Source organism: Acanthopagrus latus, chromosome 11, assembly GCF_904848185.1.
Source record: "Acanthopagrus latus isolate v.2019 chromosome 11, fAcaLat1.1, whole genome shotgun sequence".
Lineage (NCBI taxonomy): Eukaryota > Metazoa > Chordata > Actinopteri > Spariformes > Sparidae > Acanthopagrus > Acanthopagrus latus.
In genome coordinates this window covers 18806068-18822442 of record NC_051049.1, presented here as the reverse complement: position 1 = coordinate 18822442, position 16375 = coordinate 18806068, and the positions used below count along the sequence as shown (strand labels likewise).

Below are 16375 nucleotides of genomic sequence, written 5' to 3'. Positions count from 1 at the left end.
ATGACAGCTGTCGGTCCAACTGACACATTAATTTGAAAAAAGTAAATCTATTTAGATTTTTGATGTAAAATTGAATAAGTATAGATTACTTTTGATGTTGAGGAATGGCAGTGCCTGAAATTCTCCTAAAACCTGCGTGGAACATGTGGTTGAGATGGTGTGTAACTTTCTTAAGCAGACTTTTTTTTTTTTACTTTGTGCCCTACCAAAGAAGGAAATTCTTTTGAAGCATGGTTTTTGGTTGTAGTACTTGAACTAGAGCAACTTAATGTTTGGAAAGTGTTGACGTTGAAACAGTGTATATTTGTTTGGGTGTGCATTTCTCCTTTATCAGATGTTTTTTTTTAAGTATCTCGATACGTAAAAAAAAAAAAAAAAAAAAAATCTACACATGTACGGCTTTGATACAATTCAGGGGAGATTCTTTTTATTTTGGAATGATTCGATTCTGATTCGGTACGATTCAATCCAGTTTCAGTATGATATGATCTGATACAATTTTTGCTTTGTGTAGCCATTCATTTTCTATTATAAATTAGACTAAGCCAATTCTGCAAAAGTGGCATTGCCTGCCTTTAAAAAAATATTTCAGAAGACCAGGGAATCCTATGTATTGTTCTTACTATTATGTATATCTTGATCCTTATCTTTTTATAACTCAGTGTATAAAAACGCACCTGTCTTATCCTAGATCTGAGGAACCACTATCCTGTTGACTGGTACTGCATGAGCAAGGACTGCCTGAAGTGGATCTTTTTGCATGGGACTTCTTTGAACTGAATAGTCCCTGATTGTCTGTATTTTCACCTTCCTAGTAATAACAATATAACAATAACAATGTGCAGTATGGTTCAGTTCAATAGACAATGACAGTTATCAGTTTGCAGTACTACCAGCAGTCACAGAATACAGCTAACAATGGCAACATGTTCAAAAGCAGACAGGTTGTGCTGATAAAACAGGCTATAGATGCCATGATTATCTTAGACCTCGCCAAGTTGTGGCTGGAAAAAGTTTGAATCTCCTTGTCTTTGTTTGGCATGTTCTTGATAGTGCTACCTCTATTTGCAATATTTTTAAGTTTCGAGATGCTGTGAGTAAGTAGCAGCATTGCAGCTTCACTCAACCAATTCATAACTTTAAATTTGGGCCATTGACCAGTCCACAGTACATTTAGATTGAGCCATAGGTCCGCAAATCTCTGTTGTCGTATCTTTAACTGAAAAAACAATTTCCGATTCATATAACATATTTTTTATACCCCTAATGTTTGTAATGGCTGAATTTACTTTCAGTATTACTGCAAGCCATATTGTCCTACCAACCAAATGCAAAGCATGGCAGTCATGATACAACATAGCGGGAAACCTGTTTTGAGATCCACATATGAAAATAAATGTACTGTACCATTGAGGCATTGCTGAACAGAATGACCTAGCACCAGAATGGCACATGCATACAGGCTCAAGCCAAAGCCCCTGTGAAAAGTTGCTTTATTAATGTCTCTTGGCCTTTGTGAAAAAAATGCCTTCAGTTACCACTAGATTGAAATTAAAGAGCTCTTATTGGATGTAACCATACTCGGCTTGAGCCCTGACACTGCTGTAACATTTCTTTTGATTAGTGGCACTGATGAAATGATTACATAGTGTTAATCATGGTGGGGACTTCCAATATAGACTTTGATATACCGTATAATCAAACAGAAAGGAAGTCTGACCTGGCTATTGTGGCAAACTGTATAGGCATCTACATTTGGGTCAACTTGCTGACAGAGCTTATCACCCTGTGTATTCATCTTTGCACCCTGCTTTCACACTTTCACTGTGTTAAATACAGGAAAAAAAATTAATGCAGTAGCAGATTATCCTGATTGACATGATGAGCTCATCAGCAAGCTCTGCTGAAAATTTATGGTGAGCCATTCAATTGAATTAGGTGTGTTGAGGCTATGGAAACATCTTTAACATGCAGGAGAGGGTGCCCCCAGGACTAGGATTGAATAGAACTGGTCTAGCAGTAGAGTTAGTTACTGAAAACTGCATGAAATGTATGTTGTTTTACTATTACATTCAGAAACATGTAAACACTCTTTTGCTTCATGCACTCCTCCTTTAGCACAAACACAGCACTGGAAATGTTTTGGAAAGCTATTGTAGGCTAGACTGTTTTTTCCCTATATACCACATTGGCAACATTTTGGGGAAATGTGCTTAGGAATTAAGCTTTGAAACACCCACTGTACTTACCTTTTGTTGGTATTACACAAAATTCATTATATCACCTATCATTATACCTCATGTTAACATTCTATCCCTAAGGGATCGGTAAGCTGACAGCAGCAATATATTCTGGCAAGAAAGAGAAAGCTGTCCTGCCAGTCGCTCTCTCCTTGCAAAGACACTACCCTCCCTCCTTAATCATGGTTTTCATATCTTTACATTGAAAATTTCTTTCCCAAGGACAATGTCATAAACTTGCTGTTTTCTGAGATTTTTACCTGCCAGTGCTACGCTCACTAACTTCACACCTTTGGGAGGTTGATGGAGATGGAGAAATAGGAGTGCTGAAAGGTAAGGGAGGGGGTTAAATCCAGAGACATTGTTGACTGAGGATTTGTAACAGAGAAAAAAGGTGGAGCAACTAACACTATGAGTATGGAGATACATTGTTACATCGTGTTCACTGTCAAAATACGGACTATGCAGTTCATGTGGAAGCTCTGGGCTGATGTTTGGGATTTAATGGATTTTATCAGCGCTCAAAGCCAAGCTTCTTGTGGAGATATGTGTGACTGCATTGCATATATGCAAGAATGAATTATGCTGACACTCTTTCATGTCTCCACATCAGTGATAGGATTGGCTGGAAGAATATGTTTTCAAGTTGTCTGTCTTTATGTCGTCGTCTAGCCGCCTGTCCTCTTTGTGAAATTTTTATCTTAAGAACACCTTGAGGGAATTTCTTCAAATTTGACACAAACATCCACTTACACTCAAGGATAAACTGATTAGAATTTGGTGGTCAAAGGCCAAGGCCACTGTGACCATACAGAAGATACTTTTGGCCATTACGCAACATACACAACAATTCATATGGTAATTATGTTACTATAATAATAATTTTGTATAATTTTCTAACAGGATGAAATGATGATGTTAGGAACGTTTATATGCCCTTATTCATTGTCATACAGTTGCATGAAAAAGTTTGGGCAACCCCTGACAATGTTCATTATTTTCATTTATAAATCACTGGGTGTTTGGATCAGCAATTTCATTTTGATCTATCAAATAGTCGATGAGCCCTAGTATTTCAGTAGTGAAATGAGGTTTATTGGATTAACAGAAAATGTACAATATGCATCAAAACAAAATTAGATAGGTGCATTAATTGGGGCACCAGAAAAATCACATCTCTTTTTGCAAAAATAACAGCCTCTAGATGCTTTCTATAGCCTCTAATGAGTGCCTGGATTCTGGATGGCGGTATCTTTACAAAACATCTCTAGTTCAGTTAGGTTTGATGGTTGCAGGGCATGGACAGTCCGCTTCGAGGCATCCCACAGACTTTCAATGATATTCAGGTCTGGGGACTGGGATGGCCATTCCAAAACATTGTACTTGTTCCTCTGCATGAATGCTTGAGTAGATCTAGAGCAGTGTTTGGGGTTGTTGTCTTGTTCAAATATCCAGCCCCAGCGTAACTTAAACTTTGTGACTGATTCTTGAACAATATTCTGAAGAATCTGCTGATAATGAGTGGAATCTATGCAACCCTCAACTTTAACAAGATTCCCAGTACTGGCACTGGCCACACTGCCCCACAGCATTATGGACCCTCCACCACTTGGAATTCTGTGCTCTATCACCGCCATGCATAACACCCCTTGTTTTGACAAAATAACTTTATTTCATCAGTCCACGGAACCTTATTCCAATATGATGCTGGCTTGTCCAAATGTGCTTTTGCATACCTCAAGCGACTTTGTTGGTGGTGTGTGTGCAGAAAAGGCTTCTTCCACATCACTCTCCTGCACAGCTTCTCCTTGTGGAAAGTGTGCTTAATTGTTGAACGATGCACAGTGATACCATCTGCAGCAAGATGATGTTGTAGGTCTCTGGAGGTGGTCTGTGGGTTGTCTTTGACCGTTCTCACTATCCTTCACCTTTGCCTCTCCAATATTTGTCTTGGCCTGCCACTTCTGGCCTTAACAAGAACTGTGCCTGTGGTCCTCCGTTTCCTTACTATGTTCCTCACAGTGGAAACTGACAGCTGGAATCTCTGAGATAGCTTTTTGTAGCCTTCCCCTAAACCATGATGTTGAACAATAGTTGTTTTCAGGTCATTTGGAAGTTGTTTTGAGGCCCCATTGTTGACACTCTTCAGAAGCGAGTCAAAGAGAGGAACAACTTGCAATTGGCTTAATGAGCTCACCAAACCAAATTTGTGTTCCAATTAATCAGTGCTAAAAAGTTACAGGTATTCAAATCAACAAAATGAAAAGGGTGCCCAAATTTTTTCAAAGCCTATTTTTCACATCTGATTTATTTCATACAACAAAAGTCTTTGTCTTTAAAATACCCCAGTACTCAGCTTTTATTAGAAGATGAATGGCATTCCACTGTGATCATTCATACCACAGTAAATGCCTAAATTAAGGGTCATCACTGAATAAGGTTACATGTCTGATGCTACAAATAACCTTATAGCAGTAGTTACTGGCTTTGCACAATCTGAATTTGTGGACGTTTAGCTCTAAATGAAGACAGACAAGTTGCCTGTGTTAACAATCTGAACACACAGACTTTTAAAAGTGTTTTTTTTTTTCCTCAGGTTTCCTGCACAGACATGAGTTGAATATCTCTTTTAGGAGTAGACGGGTGCTTGTTACGGTTGGTCACAGTCGTGAGTCATCACAGCGGTCCCTTTGGAGGCGGGGCTTCACAGCTCGGCCCTACTCCTGAGCAGGTCCATTGCAGGTGTGGCTTGACCCAGCTTGGCACAGTAAAACTAGTGATGGAGAGGCAAATCAGTGCGTCTCGGTTTGACTTGGCGCATCGAGAAGAGCAAATGGCATAACTTACATCGTAAAGGCTTGGTCATATTTGGAGGTGTCATGAAGGAAATTTGTAATTTAATAAAGCATTTCTTTGTATGGAGTAAATACAAATTACATTTGCTGAAATTACTAGTTCCAGTGATTACAGCTTTTAACTTTCATACTTGGATGTGTGGTTTGAAACCCTCACTATTATGGGGATATTAAAAAAAATACTGGTAGAAATGAAATCCACAGATGAAGTGTATATGCTGCAAGGTACAGCAGATTCCAGTTTGTTAATAGGGCTTAAATCTTAACCATCATATTCTTGTTTTTTGTTTGTAGCAGATTGAAGTAGCCCTCAGTATTATGTAAGATATACAAAAAGCACACTTGCATTTTGTTTGAGAAATGTCCCTAAAAGATTGTGCCACTTTACACCAGTGAAAACATATCAGTTACTGCCTGCTATTTGTTAGTTTTTAGCTGCCACTGTCTTGACAACTTCACCATAATAATTATAACTGAAAGGTCACAGGCTCAATCCTGGCAGCTACAAGTACATCCATCAACAGATTTATATTCTGTAGAAAGTATCCTTCAGTTAAATGCTATGTGCTCATTCACTTGGCTGGATATGTGAGAAGCCTCTAATCAGTTCTGCTCACTTGGAACTGATGCAGTTTAGTGAAAATGGTAATTCATTTTTGCCAAAGATCTCTAGTTTTAGCATTCCAGGAAAATAAGCTTTTTTAATTAATTTGACATTTTCACATAAGTTGGAGCTATTAAGTAGGCACACTTACACAAATGGTTGAATAAAGCATCTATTACAAGTATTACCAGTGGTTGATGGATCACCTTAAAAATTCTATGCACTTAGTTGATGCTTTTAGGAAGATAGAGTTGCAAGGACAGCAGAGGTAGAACACGGTACATTTCCAAAAGGAGGCTGGCAATGTCACAAACTGCCAGTCGTACACAGTAAAAGGATCAGAACCACAGCATCCTTGTTTAATAGAATTAATGTAGAGTTCTCGTAGAAAAAAAAGATCTCTGATTTTAATGTGCTCTCTCTGCTTTCTTAGACAAAGCTCTCGGTATCTGATAAAAAGGAACACTCTTGTGAATTTAAACAAATCCTATTTTCTGACTTGTGTTGCACCATTGTACATCTCTCTTGGGTGATAATGTTTTTGGTCAAACCGTGTTTGTTGGCTTTAACTTTTTAAACATACAATTGTTCCCTAATTAGCTGGATGCTAATTAATTTATGCTCCCTTGTTTGATGTACAGTATAGCAATACTTTGAAAGCAACTGCAACCATCCTTTGCATAAATTTGTAGCATTTGCTGCTGAGTTCAAAAGAACCAGGACTGGGTTTAGAAAAGCACACATGCATTTAAATAATGCGCCCCATTTTTTGTCTGTTTGTTTTTAGTGGGAATATTAATGAATTAACATTTTAAACAATCTATCATTATTGTTGTGCTACCGCTTATTTTTAACTCAATTATATTTTAATAGATCATTTTTCTTAATGTGCACAGTATGTTCTCCCCACTTTGTTTAGTACACAACAAAAGATTAATTACAAATAAGAGGAATGATCAAAAACATGATAATCAAATTGCAACAGTAAGTTAGAAATTGCTATTCTAATGCAATACAATAGGGTACGTGTTTCAAATTAACCACCCACTGTCTGTTGTTGTATGTGTGTGTCTGTTTGTGTGCGTACTGTGTGTGTTAAAAAGGAAATATGACAACAGTATTCTCTGAACATGAAAAATTCTATATAGATTACTTTGCTTATGCTTTTTGGTATTTGTCAGAGAGCATATATCACTGCATTGACATCCTGCTCAAGACAGTGTCTTTGTTGCACATTACTTGTGATATGTACTTCAAGTTATTTGCTTTTTGACTTTGAACTTTGGTAACAATCAGATACTAACTTAATTATTTAGCCAGCCTGTATCATGTACAAAATTGGAGCCAGCTTCCTTTTTTTCGCAGCTAGGAGTTTATTCCAAAGACAGGGAGTTCAGTAGGCATTTTACTGACAATGTTGTCGTTGTTTGTTTGATTGCATGTTGGCCTGTCTGCTGAAATTATGCGCCATGTAAAAACATTTGGAGTTAAAACAATCTATTAAGTATGGCAAAGCAAGTTTGCCTCTCACATCACATGCAATTGTAAGTAAGCAGTGTAGAAATAAAATGTGTAGGTCTCAGATCTCTTGTTATGCCTGTTGTCTTCAGCATGTCAGATACCAGCAGAATTGTCATTTTAAAGAGGATGGATATGGATAAGATGCCACCTGACAGGCCGACAGGGCAATTCTGTCCCTGGAGGACAGGAGAGCAGCCAGTAGCAGGTGAATGGGCAGTAGCTTGGGCTAGAGGTCGTCATTGTCAGCCACCGTTGGCCTGTCACTCTGAATGGGCCACCAAATCATGTTGTCAATGGTGATGCATTGAGATCCCCTGCAGGAAAAAACTCGAAGCTCCAAACTTGACTTGATTGATGCATTGACCAGGTTGTGTCTGCCTGTCCTCAGGAAGTGTCCTTACCTTCTTTTAAAGATGAAGCAATACAGAAACACTTTAGGCAGTGAAAGGGGCATGATGTACTTTTAAAAGTTTGTTTTGTCTGTGTGTGTGTGTGTGTGTGTGTGTGTGCCACATCAACGTGCTGCTGGCTTATCAAAGAATCTACGATATCTATCAGCCTTGAAATTTATAGGATTTTACTTGCCTTTTCATTTTTCTCTGTACATGTTTTTGTGGCACTATTTAATCGGTGTTCTGAGAACGTTGTTCTCACTGTTTCCTTTGAGGCAACAGTATTACATTATGGGCTGAAGGCGAATGCACAGCTTGTACATTCAATGGACGCCACAATGGATTGGAATGAATTTTTTTTTTTTTTTCTGTGACCAAAAGTGCAGCCTTTATGCATCCAAGGGCATGGCATTCTTGGGCCTTTTGTCGAAAAACACAGACAGAACATGGCACTTTAGATTTTCTATTTCGATAAAGCAGTGTGGAACCTTGGGTCTGAGCCTTTGATGACTTAGTGGGGCCTGGAATGAGGAGCACAAGTATTGTAGACGAAACAAACGCAAGCTGAGCCTGGCGGAGGTAGCCCGGTTTGGAGAAGTTGCACTTTTCAAATCCTGCCTCTTTTCTCGCTACTTTAACAACACTCTTATTCAGCTTATTCTGAATCAACCAAACCCTTACATGTCGCTCCACTTATTACTTCTAAGCTTTTGTTTTTTTACTGGGGGATAAGAGAGAAAACAACTGTAACAACTTTGTCCTCTCTCTCTCTCTCTCTCTCTCTCTCTCTTCCCTCCTTCCTCTCTCTCTTTCTTTGTCTGTGTTTGCAGGGCCTGTTCATCTTCCTGATATATGGGGTGTACAACACAGAGGTAAGTCTGCATTGTGTCTCAAGGCTGTCGGAGTGAATGAGAGAAATGACAAGTTTCTGATGGGCTCCCTGCTTAAAAGCTGTGCGGGTGGGGTGAGAGAGTATGAGTGTGTATGTGTGTGAACGTGTTTCTGTGGATGGGAGGAGGGATGGAAAGGAGGGGAGGGGACATCGTTTCCACGCGAGCATCCCACTGCCCTTCATGCTTGGACTAACTTATATGCATCCGAGTCCGACCATTAAACACTGACACGCCGCGGTTCTCAGCCACTCATTCCTCACCCACATTGGCTAATATTTCACTGCCTCTTTAAGTTTTTAAACTCACGGCCCTCCATTTAGCATCCTGACAAAGCCACTGGCCAGGGCTTTGCGGGACCCCAAGCAGTAACCATAGGAGGACACAAAAAGAAAAACAATATGCAGCCAACAATATGCAATGAAGGTGTGAGGATATTGTATTGAGAGGCTGCTTTATTACCATTTAGATACGCCGTGGCTCTATGTCAGGATGTAGGGTGGTTGAGTGGCCAAAGACCGAGAGATGCGATTTAATGGATGAGACGCAAGTGGTGAAAATCATTCTTGGTCAAATGTGGCTCTCAGTATATGTTAATAGGATTCTTTTTGTGTGTGTTTTTTGTTTGTTCTTGTGTGCTTCTTTTTTTTTTGACACTTTCCATTCCAAACTTAAGTTAAAAAGGGTTTTTGCCCATAGTACAGTTAACCCACCAGGACACAAAAATGTAATTCTTGATTCAACAACCATTTTTTTGTATTAACTTTATGAATATTAGGTCTTAAAAGTCATTAAATAATCTTAAACGTCTAAGATCTTAGCTATCACACACATTTGATCTAAATCCTCTCATGCATCTTTTAACCTCCTTTTGTCAAAATGACTGTCACTGTCTTTTCACTTCATACTTGCACTTACCTGTTAGCAAGATGTAGACTAACCTTAATCAATCTAATAGTCATATTCCTACATAAAACCTACCTTATCTTCATACTTACCTGTAACACCTGAATAATAAGTGATTTGTCAAAAAATCGGCCTTAAATTTGGTTTAAAAACTATCTCAAAAGGGTCCTAAAAGCATGAAATTTAGGTGTCAGATACATTGAGACACCCTGGGTATGTTGTAGAGGAGAAGCCTGACTGTCAAGTCTGTTAAGACCTGTCCCTGAGTCACAGGCGATGCACCAGCAAAGCAGAGCCACAGAAGGTTGACCCTTCACACTGTGAAATAAATCAACACTACATTCTTGCTTAAGTGGCTTTTTTAGTGCTTGGGAATTCATTTTCTTACACTCAAGTTGTCCTTGACCCTGGGGTCTGCACAATTTGTGAGCAGCTCATGTACATGTTCCGCTTTTCAAAAGGACCACACTTCTTTGTTAATGTTTAAAAAAATAACAGAATTCATTTCATTTCTTTTTCTTCCTCTGAACCATTGCCACCTTTCTGAGACACTGCTTTTTACCTCCCACACCTTGCTCGCCTTTCGTTGTATCTCTAACTTGTCTAATGTTTGACACAGAGCACTGCTGGCTTCAGGTTTTACCCCCATGACACTGACAAAGGAAATATTTGTTTAATAGAAAAAAATACAAATTGAATGGGAATGGTCAAACTTTTTTTCTTGTTTCTTCCCTGCAATCAGAGTGGCAGGGAGCTAGGCCAATGTGAGACAGGGAGGTCTCTGCTCTGTCTGTATTTGTTAATGCTAGCCAGCCTTGATGACTGGGGACTTTAACTCCTCATTTGATTACATTATGTGACACATTTAGCTGCTCTGTTTAATTAAGTCAATAGAATGAATAAAAAACTTTGCAAAGTTGTTGTTAGTTGTTAACCTGATAGAAAAAATGTGTCTTTAACCATCTTATTGTGAAGAAATATTGCTTTGATATGCTAAAGTGTTGAATTAACTGGTGTCTTAAAGTCAGAAAATGCTCCCATTCATGATGAGTCTATAATTACAAATATGGCGTAGAAGACAGTCTGGATCTGCTGCTATTACACTCAAAATGCAGTGTTTTAATTGCTAATTACCTGACAATAGCTTTCCATTATTCATTGCAATTAGCTTTTCCTTGGTGGTCACCTTGTAATCCCACGCTTTGATGACCTTTTATTTCCATCAGCTCCAAGGATGTCGGCAGGTGTTGTCGGGTGCGCTGCTTTCATATGGTAATCGCTTGGCGCCCATTTACATGGGTAACCACACTTTGCATCATTGGGAAACCTTGAGTGTGCGCAAAACTCTTAAACGCATAACGATCATCTAAAACAATGCCCTTCCCCTCATTGTCAAATGATTAATTAAGTTGTGTCATGTAATTGCCTCAGCACGCCGACTGCTTTTGATATCAGTGAAATCCCCAGGACTTACTTTCCCCATTAAATTGTGTTAAGACGGTGCCGCTCCAACATCTGCACTGTGTCGAAGGCCCTCTGTCAGAAATAATAGGAGGGTTTTGGAAACATGATGCTGTTGATTCTGCTCTGTCACAAGGCTTGGGCTATCTTCATTATGTGGCCCTTCAACGTTGGTATGTATGCAAAACATCCTCCGTATACACATGCTGTCTCTGAGACTGCGTGTGTGTTCAGTGTGGTGTCATAATTTATAACACACTGCGACTTAATGAAGCCATAAGCCATAATGCATATTCACTAACGTGGTGGGCTGGGCTGGGCTGGGCTGTAGTGATGAGTGCCCAGCCGCTACAAATTTACAGTGAGCGCTGACAATGTGAACGGGCTCATGCACGGGTACACGCACGCCGCACACACCTCATAAATGCCAGACATTTTCCATAGAAGACTTGAGTCTATTAAACGGAACTACAATATTCTGTCCTTTGGCTGCTGTGGCAAGCAAATTTCCCCCTTTGTAGAACAATAAAGGAATACTGATTCTGATACAAACAGACAGAACTTCCTGCTGTTCTATGTTTTTTTATTTAGACTTTTTGATGAAGATGTTTCAGTACATATATTCAATAGTGATAAAGATAAATTCAGCTGACCTATAGATTTTTTATTAATTCAATTAACATTATTAAAATCACTCAATCAGGGATCGTACCATGCCAGCAAGGAAATGCATTCACTGATAGCTGCTGTTGTGTGACAGTGGTTTTTTATATTACAAAATTTTCACTCATAGGACATATAGTAATTGCTTAGGAATTTGTTGGATTGATTTAAGTTTGAATTTAAAATGTTGAATATTATTTTCTACAAAAGGTATCTTTAGCAAAATGATTGTACTAAGTGAAATGTATTAACCTTCTATTAAGTAACCAGTACAGTTGCAAACAAATCATTTAGAGTTTCTTTTTTAAAAAAAATATTTGTTGATTAACTAAACCCAAGTTTTATCCAGTTGACTAAGTGTATTCTGAGTTGTTTGATACTAGATACACCTTATTTACATGAAACATTTGTTTATTATTAGTATTCTTAATCATTCATAAGTATTTGGATCGGTTCAATTACAAAATGCAATCAATACATTTTAAAGGAAATCTCATGAATTCACCTGTTAAATATAATTTAACGTCATCAGCGTCATAGCTTGAGTTTAATCAGAGGACTTAGCTTTAACTTTCACAGTTCACAGTACAAAATTATTTAAATTTTTATTTAATTTTATTTTTTTCATTTAAAAGTTTTTTTTCCCCCAAGGAATTTAGTTAATAAGAAGGTTAATTACAAATTAGGTTATAGATTTGTAATATGGCAACTGAAATTGTATGTATGGGTACCCTATAACCTAAATTTAGAAATTTTTGTCTGGTATTGTATGTGTTAAATGACAGTGTGCAGCACACTGTTTCATCCGGAGTGTAAAAATGTAATCTGTTCTGCTAGGGCGGTCCCTTCTCCTCCAATAGCTCCATTTGTTGGTCCCGGCGCTCTATGCTGACAGATGATAGCTTGAAGTCGTCTCCTTAGTTTGCCAGCTCTATGTGTCACTTTCAAGTCCCATTAGCCACTGGGACATACTAGAACACCCTCTCACATGTACATGCACAAACACACACACATGCACACACATTTCCCCAACCACTGTTCGTGCCCTCAAAGTGACGCTCAAGATTTGTTCCATCTCTTGCATGGTCTATTCTCTTTTCTCTATTCTCACTTTGGGTGCAGGCAGGAGTTTGCTGTGTTTGCTGTGAAAGATTTTTTGTTTTGATTCATTGTAAGTGTGTTTCATTGAGTGCTGTGTCAGATACACTTATCTCTTTCTCTCCCATTCTCTCCCTCTCTCTTTCAGGTTCGGAGCACGGTCAACAGGATCAAGGAGAGGAGAAAAGCGCTTAATTTTTCAGTATGTAATCTTCTATATTCCTGTGTGTGCTTATGTCTTTGTGTGAACCTCTGAAAGGTACTGGTGCGACAGACCCAATTTTCCCAGCAGCTTTTTCTTTTCATGGCAAAAATAAAAATCTCTGCTCTAGCAATGCCAATGAAAGCTGGCCACAAAGCAGTATTGTACATCTGCTAGCCTCTCACCAGTAGACAGTCCATGTTAGATGCCCTTATACATCAAACTTGGACCCTCTGTAATAGCCCCCCTCCCTTCCTTGCTCTGTCCATTGCTGCACCTTCATCCCAGCAATGTCAGGCTCCGTGGTGGGTTACAAGTTTCTAATCCAGGACAAGCAGTCCCCTGACATTAAAGTGTCAACCTAGTATTTATATCTTCTTGGATGCTGCTGTTTGGCTGAAGTGGCAGTGGATGCTGTGTGTGTGTGTGTGTGTGTGTGTATGTGTGTGTGTGTGTGTGTGTGTGTGTGTGTGTGTGTGTGCGCGCGCGCGCACGTGTGTGTGTGTGTGTGTGTTTGTGTGTGTGTTTGTGTGTGTGTGGGTTGATTGGGTGTATGTTTAGGAAGATCATGGCCTACGCCAATCACTTTAAAAATACTTAACAGTCTCTAGCACACACAGATATGGACAATTATAGACCCTAGTACCTTGACAACCACCCCTTCTCATCATTCCACACTCCTTTGCCCCCACCATCTCGCAAGCACACCCACAAAATACGTCTTGTCCTCTATGAGTGATCACATTATCTCCACTCCGCTTTGGCCTGCAACACTTTGTCCTGCCCCTCCCACTGCACCCTGTCCCGCCCATATGTACCCCCCCAGTATTTCCCACCCTCATGTACTTCAGGTCATTGAAGGAGTGAAACCATTTCTGGAGGCAGATTGATTTTGAAAATGTGTGCCCCTACTTCTTTTTGACCCCCCACCTCAGAGGTGGACAGTGTAAAGATGAGGAGAAACGAAATAAATAAATAGACAAATTTAATGTGTCTATGTGTAAGGTGGATGGCCCCAGTGGGGCCCCTCTGCCACCAGGTGCAGTCTGATATATTGGCTGCTCATGTCAGTGAGGCCCCCCCATCTACCGTAATTTTTACTGCTTCCTCTCCCCTCTGGTGGTGGCAATTTTCCAATCTTGCCGGGTTCCGCTACCAGAATGCGTTTTTTAGCCATCACTGCCGCCTGACGGTTTTTAGCTAATGCTATTTTGTGCCATAAATCCTGCTTGAAATACTGTATCTACCTGTCCTTTGGTTAGATAGGAGACATTTGGCTCTAGATGACCGCACATGCCCCTATATATCCCCTTGTTGTAAAACATAGGATTGGGAAGTGTGCCTCGGTGGCTGAGGGATAAAGAGGCTTTGGCAATGTTACTGCATATGGGGTCATTTGAAGACGAATGGCACTCGTCAGAGATAGAGGGGTTTATATGTTGTATTATTTGTAACATTTGATAGGTTAATCCAATGGGTTAATTCACTGCAACCTCAATTTAAAGATTCAGAACGGTTATCTAAATTTGTAAAAATCATTTGAAACTTTTGATAACAAACATTACAAGCAGCATAACATGCTATGTTTAGGTCAAACCCAAATTGCTATTGATCTGCGAGATATTCAAAAATCTCTTGGATGACTGTGTGTGATACAGATGTTTAAGCCTGATGAGTTGATGCAGTACCCTCATTTACTGTGTCTAAATGGTGCACATGACATCAGATTAAATGTATTGTATACACCCATATACAACATAATCATTTAAATATTCTGGGAACAATTTGATTCTATATTGCTCCTGGTACAGTGACATGACACACCTCTGACCTTGACGACCTCATATAAATCCCACCTAACCTAATCAAACACTCTCCCCTCTTAAATTGCACCCTTCTTTCGACCTCTTTAGGCCTCTTCCTCACGGTAGCCCTCTACATCAGCGTCAATCGCACACATACCATTTTTAGCCCGGGGGGGTCGGATTTTATACACACAGACGCTCACACATACACACATTTTGACCCGTGTAGCCTGCCTGTTTGATACCAAGTACCTCCTGACCCACCCTGACCTCCGTCTTCTACACACATACCAAGATTGCTTTATGAAATAAAGCTGTCAGTTGCACGACCCAAATAAAAAACTACCCCCTTCAATACTCCATACCTCTGACACCACTGAAATATAGATATAAATTGGAAGCAGATTAGTTTTTTTGATCTTAATTCAAGTTTTGACAACGTATAGGAAGCCAGGAGTTGGCTGGATTCAGTCTTGTCTCTGAAAGAAATTGATTGGACTGGAATGTGACTTTCACAAGTGGAGAGTGGATGGTTGATATTTCTTTTTTGTCTTTATCTGGTACCACAAGAATAAGTACGTATGTCATAACTGCATGTTGTTCAGGTTGTTGCATGAATGCCCTGGCGCCTGTTGAACCCCACAGTCGGTTTGAGAGCTGTGCAAACAAATACATATTTTTATTATCAATAGAGGAAAGTCAATATGTTAACAACCACCATTAATCCCTCTAATTAATGATTTAATCTATTCAATCTGGAGCATATTCTCCTATCTAATACAGAGTGCTGAATTTCATTTTATTGTGTATCATTTATGAAATATTAAGTGGAATAGATAGAGAAAAATACTCAAATCAGACTGGTGACCCTTGTGATGATATTAAAGTTTGTTTGCATCACTAGTGATCAACTAGGAAAGCTTGATGTATTGTAGTGTATTCCTTCAAATGTTATTAAACCCTACAGTGGCCCTCTGCAGCTGACACGGTCTCCTCGTTTTTTACAGAACTGTGCCAGTTCCCGACCATCTAGCTCAGTTACCAGCTCTCGCCCTGTCAGTTTCCCATTAGGGACTACTTCAAACCAGGAGGAGGAGGCCACCTCTACCTACAGCAACCCTGGCCTGGGGAAGGAGGAAGAGAGGACCAGAGGTGAGTTCACATTCCAATACCATAAAACCATAAGGAAAATCAGGCCCCTTTACCTCTCCACTTTTAAGTCAGTGGGGGCAAAATTGTCTTTCTGACCCCCTGTTTTCAGTCACTGACAATGATGACTGTTTCTGTAGACTTTTTACACCATCGACATTTAGACCCATCAGTCACAGGTGATAAGTCAATCATTGTGCGAGGGCCCTGTTGCTGAGAGTTTTGGCTCACTGGCATGGCTTAACATAAATGAAACACCATGCCATGTTAATTAGTGACACTTAAGGCTGTTTTGACAAGTGAATATGTTTTACCTTTCAACTGTTAACCTTATTAAGTTGAAACAATAAATTGCTAATGATAGTTCTATGCAGCAATACATATAATCATGTAATCATACATGTATGAGTCTTGCCCACTTTATTTGTATTTGTTTAAATCAGATTCTACTCCCCTCTGCCTTATTATAATGTCCTCTTGCTCAGGTTTATTTTAACACGAGCAAAAGCAAAATGACAAAATCATTTAGGTACACATTCTGTAATAGTTTAAAGTGAGTGGATACTTTCTAATGTGTAAGAGTTAGGGG

General features: G+C 39.4%; 1 protein-coding gene across 3 annotated transcripts in view; it reads left to right on the top strand.

The window, feature by feature from the left end:
* Positions 1–16375, top strand: part of LOC119028967 (adhesion G-protein coupled receptor D2) — an 83836-nt gene that overhangs the window by 34689 nt on the left and 32772 nt on the right. Inside the window, exons 21-23 of one of the 3 annotated variants that reach the window (XR_005077863.1) lie at positions 4837–4982; positions 8443–8484; positions 12779–12818. Coding sequence is in view for 2 of the 3 variants with exons in the window: in XM_037115452.1 (XP_036971347.1) it covers positions 8443–8484; positions 12779–12832; positions 15645–15789 (241 nt within the window). In the remaining variant the exon portion in view is untranslated. Of the gene's footprint in view, positions 1–691; positions 1016–4836; positions 4983–8442; positions 8485–12778; positions 12833–15644; positions 15790–16375 lie in introns of those variants that run through there. The other 2 variants (XM_037115452.1, XM_037115455.1) reach the window with 2 other exon arrangements.